This window comes from Notamacropus eugenii, chromosome 4 (assembly GCF_028372415.1).
Source record: "Notamacropus eugenii isolate mMacEug1 chromosome 4, mMacEug1.pri_v2, whole genome shotgun sequence".
NCBI lineage: Eukaryota > Metazoa > Chordata > Mammalia > Diprotodontia > Macropodidae > Notamacropus > Notamacropus eugenii.
This window is the reverse complement of record NC_092875.1, coordinates 241533896-241552630: the sequence shown is the minus strand read 5'-3', so window position 1 is coordinate 241552630 and position 18735 is coordinate 241533896. Positions and strand designations below refer to the sequence as shown.

General features: G+C 39.0%; 2 protein-coding genes and 1 pseudogene across 8 annotated transcripts in view; 2 read left to right on the top strand and 1 right to left on the bottom strand.

Moving 5' to 3' along the window:
• The window catches only part of METTL4 (methyltransferase 4, N6-adenosine), a 30656-nt gene extending 26425 nt beyond the window's left edge, over window positions 1-4231 (bottom strand). For 2 of the 7 annotated variants that reach the window (XM_072604326.1, XM_072604330.1), the window contains exon 1: window positions 3921-4062. The gene's annotated coding sequence lies outside the window, so the exon portion shown is untranslated. Of the gene's footprint in view, window positions 1-3920 lie in introns of all 7 variants that reach the window. The other 5 variants (XM_072604325.1, XM_072604329.1, XM_072604328.1 and 2 more) reach the window with 5 other exon arrangements.
• A 28-nt stretch (window positions 4232-4259) lies between these two features.
• The window catches only part of NDC80 (NDC80 kinetochore complex component), a 49066-nt gene continuing 34590 nt past the window's right edge, over window positions 4260-18735 (top strand). The window contains exons 1-5 of the mRNA XM_072604324.1: window positions 4260-4487; window positions 6701-6803; window positions 11274-11366; window positions 17021-17144; window positions 17240-17412. Coding sequence (XP_072460425.1) covers window positions 6703-6803; window positions 11274-11366; window positions 17021-17144; window positions 17240-17412 — 491 coding nt within the window. The 5' untranslated portion in view covers window positions 4260-4487; window positions 6701-6702. The remainder of the gene's footprint in view (window positions 4488-6700; window positions 6804-11273; window positions 11367-17020; window positions 17145-17239; window positions 17413-18735) is intronic.
• Window positions 14277-15330, top strand: LOC140501102 (ADP/ATP translocase 3-like; annotated as a pseudogene).

Below are 18735 nucleotides of genomic sequence, written 5' to 3'. Positions count from 1 at the left end.
CACTTTCTTAATCCTTGTTGAACTTCACACAATATACCCAGATAAGCTCCAAACGGTAAATAACCTAGATTAAAAATGGTTATATCATAAACAAACTAGAAGCAAAGGAGAAATTACCTTTCAGATCTATGGACAGGGGAAGAACTAAACAAGGGATAAAAAGATTCACAAAAAATAAAAAGGATACTTTTGCTGACATAAAATTTAAAGTTTTTGCACAAATAAAGCCAATGAAATTAAAACTAGAAAATAAAGAGATACTGGGAAAAATCTTTGTAGTTTCTCTGATAAAGGTCTCATTTCCAAGATATATAAGGAACTAATTCAAATTTATAAGAACAAGAATCATTCCCATTTGACAAATGGTTAAAAGACAGAAGAAACAAGCAGTCCTCAAGGGCAGAAATTCAATCTAAAGCCATGGAAAGAATGCTCCAAATCACTAATAATTAGAGAAATGCAAAACAAAACAACTATGAGGTTCCACCTCACACCGACTAGATGTCAAAAATGACAAAAAAGGGAAATTGCAAATACTGGAGGAGTTGCTAGAAAGCAGGTACATAGTTTCACTCTAGGTGGATCTATGAATTGGTTCAATCATTCTAAAAGCAACTTGGAACTATGTTCAAAAAATAATTAAACTGTGTGTACCTTCTGACCTAATGATACCACCATATACCCCAAAGAGAGCAAAGAAAGAGGAAAAGGTCCTCTACATACAAAAATGTTTGTAGTAGTTTTTTGTAGTGGAAAAAAACGAGAAACAAAGATAGTGCCAATCGATCATGGAATGGCTGAAAAAATGATGGTATGTGAATGTAATGAAATATAATTGTGCTATAAGAAATGATGAAGAGGACAATTTCAGAGAAATCTGGAAAACCTTGTATGAACTGACACAGAATAAATCAAGCAGAACAAAGAGCAATTTCTACAATAACATAATTGTAAAAAAGGAACAATTTTGAAAGATTTAAGAATTTTGGTTATCATAATTATCAAACATGATTACCGAGGGTCATGCCAAAGAATGCTACCCACCTCCTGATAGAAAGATAATAAGACTCAAGGTACAGATCCAAGACATGGTGGGTTTTTTTAATTTGTTTTTAAATATGGTCAATTTAGTAACTTACTTTGCTCAACTATGCATATTTGTTACAAGGGTTTTTTCTTTCTTTGGAGGGAAGGAAAGAAAAGGACAAGTTGGGAGGGAGAAAAAATATTAATTAAAAAAATAAAACAAAATTAATGCTTGTTGACTGAAAGTTGATCCCTTGCGTATACTATCTCAGAATTATACTTGCCAGACGTGCTCTTTTCAAGACCTTTCTCTAGACCTCTTATAACCCAGATTTAGGTTAACCCAATGTCCTCGAGCAACATGCTATCTTTTTATTTCTCTAAAAATGGTTCCTGAACTTTGGGATACACCCCAACAACCAAACCATTTGATTCCTAATTAAGATGTCACCTAGCTAATCCTCCTCATTTTATATATGAGGAAAATAACCTCCCAAGGAAGGCAGATAGCTTGCTCTGGATCACACTGCTGGCTAATGGGAAGGCTAAGACTAGAACCCAGGTCTCCAGAAGCATAGTGTAGGGAAAGCATCCTTCCATCTGGAGGATGGAGCCCACTGCAAATATCTACCTGCATGATCTTAAGCAAGTAACTTCACCTTTTCTAGTGAGAGCCAGAGAGGACTTCATCTTGAGGTCAAACCCCAACAGAAAATTAATATCTATCTAAATGCTTTCCTCAATAATTAAGAAACTACCCCCTAGTCATACTCTACACATCCCAGAGATTCTGAACCCTTGGTGATCATTATTCAAACCTCATTCCCACATTCCCACTATCTGATCCCTTATTCTCATTGCCCTCAACCTACCTCCTCCCCAATATATTCTAAGACTACTCACCTTTACCACTGTACCCTCTGGAATACTAGGCAACAAACTTGGTTTCATCTTAAATCTTTTTCTTTCCAATTTCCTCTATCCTGGGGCTCTCACTGAAAGCAGGTTCCCTCCTGACAACAGACTCCTTGGCTTCCCTTTTTAAGACTCAATGTACCTTCTTCACTCATTCCCCTTGGCTCACTGCTCAAAGCTGGAGTATTAGAATTCCCCATTGCCACTTTCAGGCTCTTTCTCTATCACCATCACTCAGTAACCTCAGCTCCTTCAAGGTTCATTCAATCATATTTACCACCCAGTCAAATTCTGATAGCTGTTGTCCACAGACCTCCAGGACACTTTTCTTTCTTTCTTTCCTCAATGAGTTCAGTGCCTGGCTCACAGTCTTTCTCTCCTCCTCAACGCCTGATCTTATACTAGGGTATTTCAACTTATAGATATTCCCTCAAGTAACAAAATATAACAGTTCCTCACCCTGCTCAATTCACGACCCACTACTCCACCCCACCTCAGTCACACACAAAGATAGTGATACCCTTGATCTTGCATCACCTGTAATTTCATTAAGGCTCCATTTCCATGTTCATGAACTCTGAAATTCCCTTATCTGATCACAGTCTATTGTCATGCCACCTTTTCTTCTGCTTTGCAATCCCAAATCTTATTCTTCATCCATACCATGACCTCCCATTTCTCAAGCCCTCAAATCTCTCCCAGGCTATCACCCCGGCACTAGCTACACTGTCCTTTCCCCACTGCCATCCAGACATCAAGGTGGTGCAGTGGATAGTGCATGAGCCTGGAGTCAGGAGTTTCAAATCTGATCTCTGACGCTTACTAGTTTCATGGCCCCTGGCAAGTCATTTAACCTCTATCTACCTCAGTTTCCTCTGTACAACGGGGATAAGAGCACCTACCTCCCAGGATTGTTGTGAGGATCAAATGAGATGTTTGTAAAGCAGCTAGCAGAGTGCCTGGTGATTAACATTAATAGTAGGTGATTAACAGACGTTTGCTCCCTTCCTTCTCTCCTCAGATACTGCTGCCACCCTGGTTCAGGGCTTCTGTTGGCTCAAGCCTGATCTATTACAAAAGCCTGCTGACTGGTCTGTCTTCAAGAAGTCTCTTCGTACTCCAGTCCATCCTCACTCAGCCATCTGTAGCCTTCCTAATACACACCTGGTTATGGTACACCACCACCACACACCTCCTTCCCCCAATAAACCCCAGGGACTCCTTATCACTTCCAGGATAAAACAGAAAATCTTTTTTGGCATTCAAAGCCCTTCCTAACCTGGCCCCTTAGACCTTACTTACTGACACTGGCCCCCCTGCTGTTCTGGACCCAAAACTCTTCATCTCCTAACCCTGGGCATTTGGGCTACTCCTCAGGTAGGGCACTCCCTCCTCCTCTCTGCCTTCTGGCTTCCCTGACTTCCTCCAAATCTCAGCTAAAATACCACCTTTCCTGATTCATTCAAATGTATCTGGTTTGTTCATAACTGTTTGCACAGTCTCCCCTTTCAGACGGTGAGCTTCTTTGCTTTGTGTCCCCAGAGCTTGGCACAACGTCCTGCACGTAGTAGGCGCTTAAAACAAGGTTGGACTAGACAACTCGATGTAGCTTTAAACCTAGGTCCCTCTACGCCCAAATCCAAGGTTTTTTGCGTTTGCATCACCCACGCGTGTCTTCCCACGCTAGGGAACGCTTCGGGTGAAAAATGCTGATTATTTGGAGTTGTCCCTTAATTTGAGGGGGTACAAGGAGGCAGACCGTGGTGAACGTGTAGACGGGTTCTGGGGCCTCCGGAAGTAACGTGGGGGGTACCGCTCTTTGTGCCTCATAAAGCGCCTGTCAGCACCCTGGACTCAGTGGTGTCACACACACAGACACAGACACAGACAGACACACACACACACAGACACACACACACGGCGCCAACCACCACACTTCCAAGCCCCTACACCTCAAGTCCACAGGAGTGCGGCCGTACCCCCAACAGGCCTCCCCTTCTCTCCTCAAGCCAGAAAAGGCGATAATCCTCCTCTAAAGTATCTCAGGGAATCTGCATCACCGTACAGTGGAGCTGGAGAAAAGAATCAAGCACCCCGTTCACAGCAAAGACGAGAGATTTCTTTCTCTTCCTTCAATCATGGGCGCAGCCATATTGCCGTACGGAAAGGGGATTATTTCCGGGGCCTTTTTCCTACTCTCAGCGCGTAGCTCAGAGATCCGCGCTCAAGGGGGCGTGGCAAAGGAGCCCGTCCCGCTGCGAGCGAGCGAGCGGATAGGCGGGTAGAGCGCGACAGCGACTAGCCGAGCGCCTCCTTTCAGACTTGAGCGTAGAGTGGGCGGAGAACGCACGCGCGGAGAGCGCGCACGCACGGAGAGCGTGCGCGTCGCGACGTGATGACGAAAGATGCCGCGGTGGTTTTAAAAATTCGAAGTGGATAGGCGGTAACCGCGCTGGAGGCGGCGGTGCTTGTGGGCGCCTAGAGGACCCGCCTGGTAGCCAGCCCCGGTGTCTGCCTTACTGTTAAGGTGTAAGAAGACTGCCAAGGTAGGAAGCCCTTTAAAAGCAAGCGGAATATTTCCTATTTGATCCTGAGGGTAGAGCAGTGATAGAGAACCGAGCTTTAGGAAAGTCCTGGGCCGCTGGGGGCGCGGGGGCACGGCTCGCGGGGACGGCTGCAGGCCTGGCGCCGCGCAGCCGGAGGTGTGGTGGGCGCCGGCCCTGCCCTGCCTCGTACTCCCTCCTGTGGCTTCACCTGCCTGAGGCTCAGCTTCCGGTTGTGTCCCAGGCGCGAGGATCCCGCCGGCTCGTCCAGCTCTGCCGCAAAGCGTTGTGGCCCTCACCAGAGACCCCAGAGCAGAACACGGGACAGTACGTGAGAACTAGCTGGGTGGAACCTGGATCCTGGCTTGAAATGTCCAGGGAGGTGGAACGTAGTCTTCTAGCTACTGGAGACTGGAAAATGTCTTTTTGCTTTATTCAACTAATGTTTACGTGAACATTACTGATACTAATCAATTGTCAAGCCTTTTATTAAGAACCTACTACTGATGTCCTAGGGACACAAAGGCAAAATTGAAACTGGTACTGCTTTCTGTTTGTGAGGGAAACAGGGACAACATCAGTAAGTAGCGACAAGATGCAAGTTAATTTGTGGGAAGGACACTAGCAACTGGAGGCTTTCATGGAGATGGTGGCACTTTGGAGGGGGTGTCTTAGAGTTAAGGTGAGAATGGAGTGCATTCCAGGCATAGAGGGGGGCACAGCCAATGCAAAGGCACTGAGAGAGGAGATGGAGTATTACGTGTAAGAAAGAAAGTCCAGGTTAGCATAACTAATGTGTAGGAGAATTGGGGTAATATGTAAAGGGAGTAAAGATAAATTGAACGCATGTTGTGAAGAACTTTAAATACCAAACAGGAATCCCACCTTTGAGGGATAACATTAACCGACAGCTATATAGCACTTGAAAATTTGCAGTTTACATATGTTATTTCATTGGCTCTTCGTTTATTGTACAGTCTAGTAGGAATTGAGAAACCTACTGTAACAGTTAAAAGTTAAAGTAGAGTGAGGCAGAAAGTTCCAAGCATAATCAATTTATTAATAAAGCACAAATTTACCAATAAATAGGATCTAAGCTTCCCAAGCAAAGCTAAGACCCTGCATGAGGGGAACAGCTCTCTTTTATAGTTTTGGATAGTACAGAAAGTAGGAAGGCTAGTATCGTAAATGGAAGAAAATAGGATTGGATGGACATTCAGAATGAAAGACAGCCCCCTCTTTCCCTCCTTTATCTAAGAAATAATCATTGTTTGAGTCCAGCTGCAGCTTCAAGGACAGGAACAACAAACCAAATTTCTTTCGATAACAAATCAGACATCCTTGAAGTATAGCTTGATGGTATAACGTTACTGAATTGGACTCCCTGGTGTCCATCTACCTCCTTCAAGGATAGCAGATTTCCTTAACACAAGAATAGAACATTATTAACAGAACTGGATTTCTAAACTTAATTCATTGTGAGATAGCTGAATTTATTAAGTTCAAAGACAAAGGGACAAAGAATGATGACACTGGACAGTTAAAGACAAAATCAATTAACTGTAAAAGGGATTTTAAAAAGTTAATCAGTCTGATTATTTTGCTGCTCAGTAGAAAGGTATAAAATGCTGTGATGGTTCTGAACAAAGATAATTAGGGTTATAGAGATTTAGAGGTAATTAGGGCAGCTAGGGCACTGTAAATGCTAGGTAAAGAACTGTTGACCTAGAGTATGTGGAGAAGCATTGTATGACTTGAAAGGTGCCATACTGGAAAGAGCTTTGAATGCCTAGGTAAGGAACTGAAACAAAAAAAAAGCATTTGAAATCTCTTCCTCAAAAAGGCAGAAGTCAGCAGTATGAGGAACAGATTGAAGTGGGGCAAACTTATCAGCAGTTAGAAGGTTGTTGAAGTAAATTCAGACCCAGAATGGTAAGCATCAGAGCTAAAGTGGTAGCATTGAGTGATCAGGGGTGAGACATTACAGAAGTCAGATGAACAGCACTTAGTCACTTAAAAAAGCCCTGGATAAAGGGAAGTAGGAAAGAAAAATTAGATGGAGGTTTTGTGCATGAGAGTCTAGGTAAATAGAACTCTCACTGACAACAGCATTTTTTTTTAAGAATGTTGGTAATTGCTTCCACGCTTATTACTTTGCCTCCTCGCCTCACCACCCCTCACCCCAGTAACATTTATTTCATTTACTCAACTCACAGAGATGAAGCGCAGTTCTATTTCTACTAGTGCTCCTGGCCGCCAATCTATGCAGTCCTTGAGATCACAGGACTTCAATAAACAAGGTCTTTATACCCCACAAACGTAAGTATCCCTGACATTGATCCTTGTTTACACATTTTAGGGTTAAAGGGAAAGAAATCTGTATAAGCAGAAAATTCTGAAAGTGAAGGTTATATTGTGATGAGTGGCAGGGATATAGAATTAGAAGGCTTGCCTGCTGTTCACTTCTTACAACTCCTTTACCTGTCTTGGGTCAGTGAACACTGAGCTAGATTTGGTGTCATAAGGAGATGTTGCATCCATCTCATCTGTCATCTAAACATGAGAGTAAAAACTTAGATGCAGTTTATCAAAATATTATATACTATGTCATTTAGATTATGATAAGAAAGACCTGGCATTTACTCTCATTTAGAAGAGATAATGAAATTCTGTGAATTTCATAGAAAAACTACCTATGTGCTCCTAGTTGCTATGCCTGTAATTCCTATAATTGCCACCAGGTGGGTGAGAATGTTTTGAATTTTGGTTAGTACTTCACTCTACAAGCCTGGTTAGTAGTGTCTCAGAGTATTTATCACACCATTCTTTATTGCTTTTTCTATAAAAATGTCATCACCAGAGTTACAAAGCTTGGCTTGTGACAACCTTACATTCAGTAATTAGATGACCTTTTCCATATGGTCTGCAGTAAATTGGCATGCATTCATTTAGCACACTTTTCATATCAACATATTTAACAATCAGACCAAGATGAAAAGTGATGACAATATGGAATGTTATCTCAACCACTTACTACCTGTTTTACCTTCAGTAAGTCACTTATCCATTTATTCTTCATCTTTAAAATGGAGATGACAAGGGACTTTGGTCAGGATGGTAGAGTAAACGTAAATGTAAATGTTGCAGAAAGTATAAAATCATGCCAGACCAAATAATGATGAGGAAATAGTCATCCAACGACAGGTCACAAAAGGGGACACCTAGAAACCTAAGAAGGGGATCCCAGCAAAAGAACATGGATGAGGCGAGCACAGCACTAGGAGGTTTCCTAATTCCCATACCCTCAAGGAATCCTCCTAGTGCTGTGCTTGTCTCATCCAGTTCTTTTGCCTGGGATCCCCTTCTTAGGCTTCTGAGTGTCCCCTTTTGTCATTTGGGCCTGGTTGACCCCAGGATAATCAAGCATGCCTAGCCAGAAGACTAGGGAGATGAGGTAAATATCCCCACAGTGTAAGCCACAATAGCTATCATAGCTCCTAGGGAAAAGGCAGGGGTTAGTCTGCTGGCCCTAGGGACTCTAAAAGTTTTCTGCTCCAGAACAGAGCCAATCCTGACAACCTCAAAGAGCTTAGTGTTCTAGATGTAATGCTGTGTATCCAAAGCTATAGGTAAACCTGGGACCCAGCAGCACTTTATGCAAAGAAGGTACCTTTGGAGGGGTGGGCCAGTGACAGAACCTCAGACAATATGAATCAAGACCAAACAGAGCCTACCGTTACATCAGCATGCAACCAGTTGCGGCCTAGCCCTGACAAAATGTCCCACTGCAAGGGGGAATGAATAAACAGATGTCTAGGACACAAGCCTACAAGGGAGTAACTGCACAGCACTTATGGGCAGAGCTACAAATAGTTTGCCCCCAGATCTATTACAGTTCTTGGAAGAGATGAAAGAAGATAAAAAAGGATCTTATAAATGAAATAAGAGCTCTATAGCAGTGGTGTCAAACTCAAATAGAAACACATTTCTGTAGCTGCATGTTGACTTAGAAAACCACTTACTAACATCTATGTTGTGTTATATTTTCATTTACTTTGCTAAACATTTCCCAGTTTTTAATCTAGTTTCCTAAAGGCTTCTTGCTTGGCTTGCAAGTTTGACACCTCTGCTTTAGAAGATAGAATTAGAAGGAGAATAAACGGTTAGTACAGGAGGCACAAATTCTTACTCAAGTAAAAGACTTTCTGAGAATGAGCTAAAATAAATAAAGGAATGAATAAACAAATACATGATTCTGTTAAAAAGAATTATTGAAATCAAAAGACAGAAAAAATAGAAGAAAGTTTAAGGTATCTCTGATCAAAAACAACTGACCTAGAAAAAAGATCAAAGGTGATAATCTAAGAATAATCAGAGGTATCAGCAAAAAGCTTGGATACCATATCCAAGAAATCATAAAAGAATATTGCTCAGAACTATTAAAATCAGAAGGCAAAATGAAAATAAAATTCATACTGGAAAAAAACTCAAGAATATCAAGAACCAGAACTTCCGAGTTAAAGAAAAAAATTATCTGCAGACAGCTTTGAAGTACCAAGGCACTACAGTCAGGTTCATACACTGTTTGGCAGGTACCATTTTAAAGGACAGGAGAGCTTGAAATAAAGTATCCCAAAAAGGCAAAAAAAAAAAACAACTTACAGACAAAAATAACTTCCTTTGCAAGACTAGAAGAGGGGGAGAGGGGAAGCAGCGGTGGGTGGGCCTTTAATGAAACACAGGACTTCCAAGCATTCTTGATTTTTTAAGAAGAAAAGAGTTAAATAGAATATTTGAAACACAAATCCAAGAACCAAGAGAAAACTAGAAGGGCAAATACTTGGATCAATTGGAAGGGACTATATGTTGAAGAAGTATTCACATTCTGATATTCAGGAAAAGGACAAGTGTCCGCTCAAAATCCTAATGTCTTCAAAAGTCGTAGTGTTCAGTAAGATAAATAAAGGGCCTTGTGGTTTTGTTCAGTTTGGATGATCTTAAATAAAATAAGAAAAGGAATGGGAAATACACTAAGGAAAAGGAGATCGAACTTAGTATTTCATATAACTGAAGTATATGAAAGAAGGAAGTGGGTATAATACGCAAGCTAGGTGGCTCATTGGACAGAGTACTGGGCATGGAGTCTGGAAGACCTGAGTTCAAATCCACCTGCAGACACTTAACAGCTATGTGACCCAGGGCAAGTTATTTAACTTCATTTTGCCTCATTTTCTTCAACTGTAAAATGGGGATTTAAAACAGCCCCTATCTCCCAGGGTTATTGTGAAGATCAAGTGAGATAATATTTGTAGTGTTTAGCACTATATGCCTGACACATAGTAGCCATTATATAAATGCTTTTTCCCTTCCCTATGCCCTAATATAAACCTTATTTTCCCCTGAGCTATACAAGAGAAGGTTGAACAAACATAAAATCTGCTGTGGAAAAAACATCAAATTCAAAAGGAAATTAGGTAGGAACTGTGGAGGAGGAGGAGAGATGAGTGAGAGGGGAAATGGAGATACCATTACATACAGGATTAAAAAAAAAGTGATGATAATACTTACATTGTCCTGTTGTAACTGCAAAGTGCTATATGAATATGATTTAGTATAAAATGCTTATTCAACTTCAATCCCATAAGGATCCGTAATTTCGTAAGTATAGGTATTTCTTCTGTCATTGTAAAAATCACCAGGTGGCCAAAATTCTGGTATGAGCTTTTTTTCAAATTCAGCTACGCTATTCCTCGAAGTATTAGCACAGTGTGTCAGAGGCCATCTCCAATTGTCCTGATCTATATCTGGCCACTGGAAGCAGATGGCTCTGGAGGAGAAGGTGAGTCTAGTGAGTTTGCACAGCCCTCCCTCACTTAAATCCAATTCACTTGAAAGTCATGGCATTACCTTCCTGATGTCATGGTTCTCTTCGAGAACAAAGGACAAATTTCAAGATTTTCTAATTTACTGAAGTTTGCAGAGCTTTCAAGAATTCACTATTGCTTCCATGCAGGATTAAAATAGGGAAGGGGAAGGGAATAAAAATTCATACAGCATCTACTATGTGGTAGGCACTCTGCTAAGCCCTTTACAAAAATTATTTCATTTGATCCTCACAACAACTCTATAGGATAGATTCCCATTTTATATTTGAGGGAACTGAGACAAACAGAAGTTAAGTGACTTGCCCTAAGTCACATGGCTGGTGAGTGTCTGAGGTCAGATTTGAATACTGGTCTTCCTAACTCCAGGCTCAGCTCTTTTATGTACTGCACCACTTAGCTATTTCTAAAATAGCACTAATTTAAGCAATAGAAGTATTGATTAAACACCAATGAATAAATATTTGTGTATACACATGTGTGTGTGTTTCTATAAACTTAAAATCCTTCTCTAAATTCTTTGTTCTCACAAGTATGTTATATGCAAACACTTAGGGATAAATACTTCATACTAAGCTTGATTGCTTTAATTCAGTCTTAAGTTTTACTTTCTGTTTTCCCCATTTAGAAATTCTATACTTCTGGCTATTTTAGTTTGTTGTTTTTTAACCTATGTGTTGCAAAAAACTTCTTAACAAAACTTTAGTCATTTTAAAACTAATACAGGTTCCTACAAAAGACAGTTCGTGAAATTATATCAGAAGTGAAAAAGTGGTCAGTGTCATTTCTTTCTGACAGTCTGTTGTATGTTGTTAAGTAAGAACAGTTGCATCCTGATGAACAGTGAAATTGCATTTATTTCTAGAGAATTTTGTTTTATAGAGTTTTAATTTCCTTTTTCTTAAAGCAAAGAAAGACCAGCCTTCTGGAAGTTAAGTACAAGTAGACTTACACCTGGCACATCCACTTCTGAAAGGAAAATCAGCTTATTTGGTAAAAGGTAATAGTAATATTGGCTTTTTTTCTTTCCAATCAAATGTAAATTATTTATCAAATATGTTCTACATGCTTGGCACTACATCATGGTTTTGAGGATCCAAAAGCAGTATAAGACACAGCCTCTGTCTCACTCCCCCAGCCCATCCCGCCCTCACGTACACAGCACAAAAAAAAAAATTATAGCCAGTTAATCTGTATAAGGCTAAAAAGGTAGGTTGCAGCCAGATGATGTAGGTCTTTAAATCCTAAAATGAAGAGTTCTGTTTTAATGTAGAGGCAATATAAAGATCATGTAAATTTAGTAGGACATTGATGTAAAATTTAGGAATACTAATGTAACAGCTGTGTAGAAAAATGGATTAGAAAGGAGAGAGACTGAAAGCAAGGGGCCTATAATAGCATTAGGCAATTTTGCCAGTCTAGGACAGAATGGTATATTCCTGAACTAGGAAAGAAACTTGTGTAACTAGAGATAAAGGGGTAGAATATGAGAGGTATTGCAAGGGTAGTATCTACGGTAGATGGCACATTAGACATGGATGCTTAGAGAAGGAAGAGCTAAGAAAAAGTCCAAGGTTGGAATGTTGGGTGACTAGAAAGATGGTGGGTGATGCCATCATCAACAGAATCAGAAACATGATGGAGAAATGGATTTGGGGCAATATATTTAGTTCTGTTTTGGACATGTTGGGTTTAAGATAACCTACAGAGCATCCAGATGAAGATGTCCAGCAAACAGTAACAGAGAGAAATTAGAACTGGATGTATAGCTTTACCGGTTGTCCATGTAGAGAGTCGTTAAAACCATGGTAGCTAATGACATCACCAAGAGAGTGTGAAAACACAAGAGGTTCTAAGAAATAGACTTGAGAGAAGCTTTTAACAGGTAGAAATAGAAACAAGAGAAAAGCATCATGAAAAATACAGGAAAAAGAGAAGAGTGTTCAGGATAGGGCTGACAATGCAGAGGTGCTGAGGTGTCTGGAAGGACAGGAAACAAGAAAAAGCCATTAGATTTAACATTAAAGAGAGACAGTAGAAATAGGATTTCAAAGGGCTAAAGAATAGAAAGTGAAGAGATAGAGGACAGGAGTGTCAATAGCCTTTTGGCTGCAGAAATGGAGAAAAATAGAGAAGAGCTTAAAGGTGTGGCAAGGCCACAGAGTTTTGTTTTTTGTATTCATGATCGCTGATACCTGAGCATATTTATCCAAAGCAAAGATGGAGGCAGTGGATAAGGAGAGACTGAAAATGACCAAAATAGAAAGAGTGATCAAAGAGGCAAGCCCCCAGAGATCATAACTAATAGCTAACATTTCTATAGCTCTTTAAGGTTTGCAAAGCACTTTAACATATATTAACTCATTTAATCCTCAAAACAACCCTGTGAAGACAGTACTATTATCCGATTTTTTTACGGATAAGGAAACTGAGGCACAGCAAGGTTAAATGATATGCCCAGAGAAACATAAGTAGTAAATGTCTAAAGCAGGATTTGAACTAAGATCTTTCTGACTACATATCCAGCACTTGATCTATTGTACAATCTAGCTGCCTATCTAGTATGTCAGTAAGTGCATGAAAGACAGTAGCTTTTAAACAGTTATAATGGTTTATTCATAAAAGAACATTTAAGTGATTTTTAATGGGAGGGTGATCACATGTTTCACAAAATTATATGAAATAAAAGGTATGTTTTGCCTTCCGCGATATTTTTCAATTGCGTCCTAAATAAGAGAAATCTGGGGGAGGGGGGATGTTGTTTTCTAGAAAAAGTTAATTCATTCTTTAGTGCTTTGAGAATTGAGAATTTAAATTACTGGCTTATTATTCATTTAAAGTTTTGATAAACGTTATTGAAAGAAATGTATTATTTGTAGCTCACAGAAAAAGCTGAATATTCATCATTGCTTAAGAAGGGATCATTGCAAAGAGGAAAGAGCAGAAAAGAGAATTTATGGTGTAGTGGAAATAGTGACAGACTGAATAAGATCTGGGTTCTGGTTCCAGTTTTAACTCACATAATGTAACTTTGGATAAGTCATTAATCTCTGCTTCCACATTAATAAAATCTGGATGCTATGGTCCTTCCAAAATTCTAAAACACTTTGATTCTATAATATCTGACAGGTAGGTGGCAGCAAGTGAAAATGAAGGATAAAATTACTTTCACCTAAAAATTAGCTTCAGTAAACAATTCAACAGACATTTATTAAGTGACTACTTTGTACAAACCACCAAACTCAGTACTAGGGATATAAAGTCAAAAAAAGCAGTCCAAGGGTGAACCAACATCAACACAGATAAGTAAATATTAGGCAAGTTCAAAATTGAGATGACTTAGCTAGAGGAAGGAGGAGAAGGGTGTGTCAGAAAAGGCTTTCTATAGGATGTGGCACCTGAGCTGAGTCTTGAGGTAAACTAGGAATTCTTGGAAACAGAGGTAAGGGAGGGAGTACATTGGCCATTATCATTATGGACAGCCATTTCAAAGTTACGGTTGTCTCAGTTTCCTCATCTATAAAATACAGATAACAATGGCACCTAAGCCTCAGGGTTGTGAGAATGAAAAGAGATGATATTTGTAACATGCTTTGCAAACCTTAATGTGCCAGTTAAATTCTAGCTATCAATAATGATAATACTAATGGTGATGATGGTGTTAATGACATTTGGTTTGGAGTCAGGAAAACCTAAATTCAAATCCCATCACAGACACTTACTGAAAGTCATTTATTCTTTCTCAGCCTCAGTTTCTTCATATTTAAAAATGAGGTTCATAAGAGTACCTACTGTACATGGTTGTTATAAAAATAAAATTAGATACAGTATGTGCAAAGTGTTTTGTGAACCATAAAGCACTGTAAAAATGTTAGCTATTTGCCTTTCGGTCCAAGCTGTAGCAAGGGGCTCTGTGCAGGCAGCAGCGAGTTCCTCAGCTTTTGGCCCTATCTCACCCAGTTTTCTTTCCAATTCCAACACCTTTCCTCTTGGTGATGACAACAGAACAGGCCATCTCCTTCCCCAAGGACTTCCTGGCCGCTGTCTCCAAGGCGGTGGGGGCCCCCATCGAAAAAGCTAAGCTCCTATTGCAGGTACAGCCTGCAAGTAAACAAATTGCTGCAGATAAGCAGTACAAAGGCATAATGGATTGTGTAGTCCAAATTCCAGAGGAACAAGGGGTGCTTTCCTTCTCATGTGGTTACTTAGCAAATGTCATCAGATATTTCCCCACCCAGGCCCTTAACTTTGCCTTTAAGAATAAGTATAAGCAGGTGTTTTTGGGAGGAGTGGGCAAGCACACACAGTTTTGGAGATATTTTGCTGGCAATCTTGCCTCTGGTGGTGCAGCTGAAGCCACTTCTCTCTACTTTGTCTACCTCTTGAATTTTTCGAGAACATGCTTGGCAGCTGATGTTGGGAAATCTGGCGCTGAGAGAGAATACAAAGACCTGGGAGACTGCCTTGTAAAAATCACAAGTCTGATGGAATCTGTGGCTTGTATCAAGGTTTCAGTGTCTCAGTGCAGGGTATCATTATCTATAGAGCAGCCTACTTTGACATCTGTGATGCAGCAAAAGGTATTCTTCCAGATCCAAAGAACACTCATATTATGATAAGCTAAATGATTGCACAATCAGTGACTGCTATAGCAGGTGTGGTCTCTCATCCCTTTGATAAAGTAAGGCAGCAAATGATGATACAGTCTGGGCACAAAGTATCATGTACACTGGGACAATTGACTGCTGGAAGAAGATTGAAGATGAAGGTGGCAAAGTTTTCTTTAAGGGTGCCTGGTCCAGTGTTCTTAGAGGCATGGATGGAGCTTTCATGCTTGTCCTGTATGATGAATTGAAGACAATAATCTAAGCACATTCTGACTATGGAACCAGTGAATATAGGTCATGTAGAATGCTTAACCATACTTAGCATTTTGGACTATTGACCTTTAAGAAATTCCTGTTGTCTTTTTATTCAGGGCAGATCATGTTTGTAGGGGAGCCAGAAAAAGCTCTTAGAAAAGGGACTCATTTTTTGTGATCCATTATTCATACAGTGGAACTGATGATGATTCAGTATATTGATTATTGGTTTCTGGGAAAATAACAGTTTCCATGGGTCCAAGGAAGCAGATGAATTTAGATCATCTAGTTTAAATGCTCTTTTGTAGGACCATAAATTTGTATTCAAGTATTTATTTTTTAAAAATCGTGTCTCTCATTTGTAGTTAAGCACTATATATATTATTTTGCACAACTAACTATTTGGCAGTTATGATGATCTGTGTTAGGCATTCTGCTGTTAATAAATACACAGAAGATTCTAAAAGAAAAATGTTAACTATTATATTTAAGAGGTTCAACAAAAAGGAGTTTGTCTTCCTTTTAAAATCTCTGGCCAGTTAAAAAAAGTAGAATTTGCTAGGATGGCTAAGGAATAATCTTCAGCCATTCTACTGCAAAATACTTCTTCAAAAAAGCAAAGATTTTTAGAGATGAAGAGAAGGGGAAAACAAGATTAAAGAGGAGCAATACAATAATTTTAACGCAATCCAACTCTTCTGATGTGAGAAAAAAGCCTGTCCTGGAATTTTACGGAGAAAATAAAATGTGAGCAGTTACGAAAGATAAAATAGATCATTTTGTTTAAATTAAATGCAAAAACTTTTGTACAAATTGTATCTAGGATAAGAAGGGAAATAAACTGGAAAAAAAATATTTGTGTCAAAATGTCTCTTATGAACGTTTGATATCCAAGATATATAGGACCAAAAGCCATTCACCAATAAAGTGGTTGAAGAATACAAACAAATACTTCTAAAAATAAAAGCAAATTAACCATATGAAAGAGTACTCCAAGTCACTAAAAATAAGAGTAAATTATATCAAAACAACCATGAATTTTCACCTCATACTCAGCAAATTGGCAAAAAATTGCAAAATATAAAAATATTTTATGGAGGTTTGTGGACAGATTAGTATACATTCTTGTGTATGTATATGTGTGTATACATATACATACATACATATGTATATGCACATTGTTGGTGGGGTTGTTAGTCCAACCATTCTTTAATAATGAATTTGGAAATGTGAAAATAAAGTGACTAAAGTGTTCACATACTTTGACCTAGCTATTCTACTGCTAGGAGGACATTGACAAAAACAAAGCCTCCACAGACACCAAAATATTTACAGTAGCACTTTTTGTGGTAGCAAAGAACTGGAAGCAAAGTAGATAGCTATTGTTTGGAAATTGCTAAACCAATTCTGGTCCATTATTTCTTACGACACAGTAATATCCTATTGTAATCGATGAGCATGATGAATGTATGATGAATGCATGGCCAGTCTTATACAAACTGATGCAAAACGAAATAAGCAGAACCAAGAAAACAATTTCTGTTAGGACTCCAGCAGTATAAACAAATAAATAACCACAACCAAGGAATTGAAACAGTGCTCTGAAATTATAGATATAAGAAGACACCTCACTTCACACTCCTTTTCTAAAGAGTAAAGTAAGATTGTACTTTCTCCTTTTTGAAATAGTTCTAAAATTCAGAGTTAACTTCTAATAATCTAGATTTGGCTAAGGAAATGTACATGTAGAGGAAAAAAAGAGACCATTTTTACTACTTTTATTTATTTCCAGAACTAGTGGACCTGGATCCCGGAACAGTCTGCTTGGTGTATTTGGTGGCACTGAAAAAATCAAAGACCCTAGACCACTTAATGACAAAGCATTCATTCAGCAGTATATTCGACAACTCTATGAGGTATTCTGCCAATTGATGTTTTAAGTTCCAACTGTTAGGAGATTTTTAATCAGCAAATAGTTTATTCTATTAAAAAATAATAACAATTCTTATAGTTTCTTGCAGAAAATGGCTATGCCTGTGGTATATCCATGAAATCTCTACAAAGTCCTTCTGTTAAAGACTTCCTAAAGATCTTCACTTTTATTTTTGCATTCTTATCACCTTCTTATGAGCTTCCTGATAGTAAGTTTGAAGAGGAGGTTCCAAGAATCTTGAAGGATCTCGGGTGTGTATGTTTAGTTTTTCATTGGCCTAAAAATATAAGAGGGAGAAACATTCAGAGCATATAGTTGCACCTAAACAGTATAAAAATTATTTAAGAATATGAAAATAAATCTGGCTGCAAACATCATTACATACTTAGTCTATGGGAATGTTGAAGAGAAAATGTTTACCAAAGTAAATTATGAATGAGAGGCACGTGGCATAGTAGAATGGGAGTTTACCTTGATCTGAGACTAGGGTTAAAATCCTGGATCTTTATGACCGTGGGCAAATTGTATGAACTCTCAATTTATGTCCAAGGCAACAGGAATAAAAGCATAACTCTATCTCAGCCAAAAGAGTTCTCAAACTGGGGGTCCACTATGTTGATGAAATCACAACTGACTGTATTCAGCTTACCCATATGCTTTTGGACAGTATAATACCATACTGTTATAATTTTTTGTTCAAAAAGGAGGTTGTAAAGCTAACCATGATGCTCCCATAGTTTACCAACATTTTTCTCTCCTCTTAACCTCCACCTCATAAAGTCTCTCTCATCCTTTATGATACAACTCAAACATAATCCTTCTCATGAAGCTTTTCCACAAGCTACTAGCATCCTCCCTTTGTATGTATTGGTACAGTATTTGCTCTGCTAACATATTCAAATTAGTTTTTGATAATAAAGTGGGTTTGAGTAAAGAACAAATAACTAATTAGTTAAATAAAGAAGCTTGTGGCTGATGAGTCATTCATTCCAAATTATGGTAGTTCTAGTGTAATGAAACCCCCATCCCTAGTTATTCTTAAGGAATTCAGTACCTATTTCACCATCTCCTTGTCCTCCTCAAATTCTGCCTTTATACTTGGATTTTAATCCATTTAAATACTCCAAGGTCCCTGACATTCCAATGCCTCAGCCTCCTTAAATTAAGTCCCATGACCAACTCCATTCTACTTCATTCATATATAGGAATCATCACATGCTAGATCTAACCATTATTCATCAGTGTTCAACTTCCCCACTTAGGAATTCTGACATTCCCCTTTCTGACCATAATCTCCTATCATTCCACTTCTCTGTTTTTTATCCTCATCCCAGCCTCTAATTTTTCTACTTAGTACCTTCTCAGACTTCTGAAATTGTACCCCTTCTTTGATTTCACTTAACTCCTCCAGCATCAGCCCAGTAATCAATCATTTCAATTGGACACTCTTCTCTACTCCTGAATCCCTGGTCCCTTTGTCCTGTTGCTTCTTTCTCTTTCCAAACCTCAGTCCTGGATTATTCTAACTTTCCCTCTCTTCTCATATTCAAGCTGCTAAAGTAAATCTCACAACT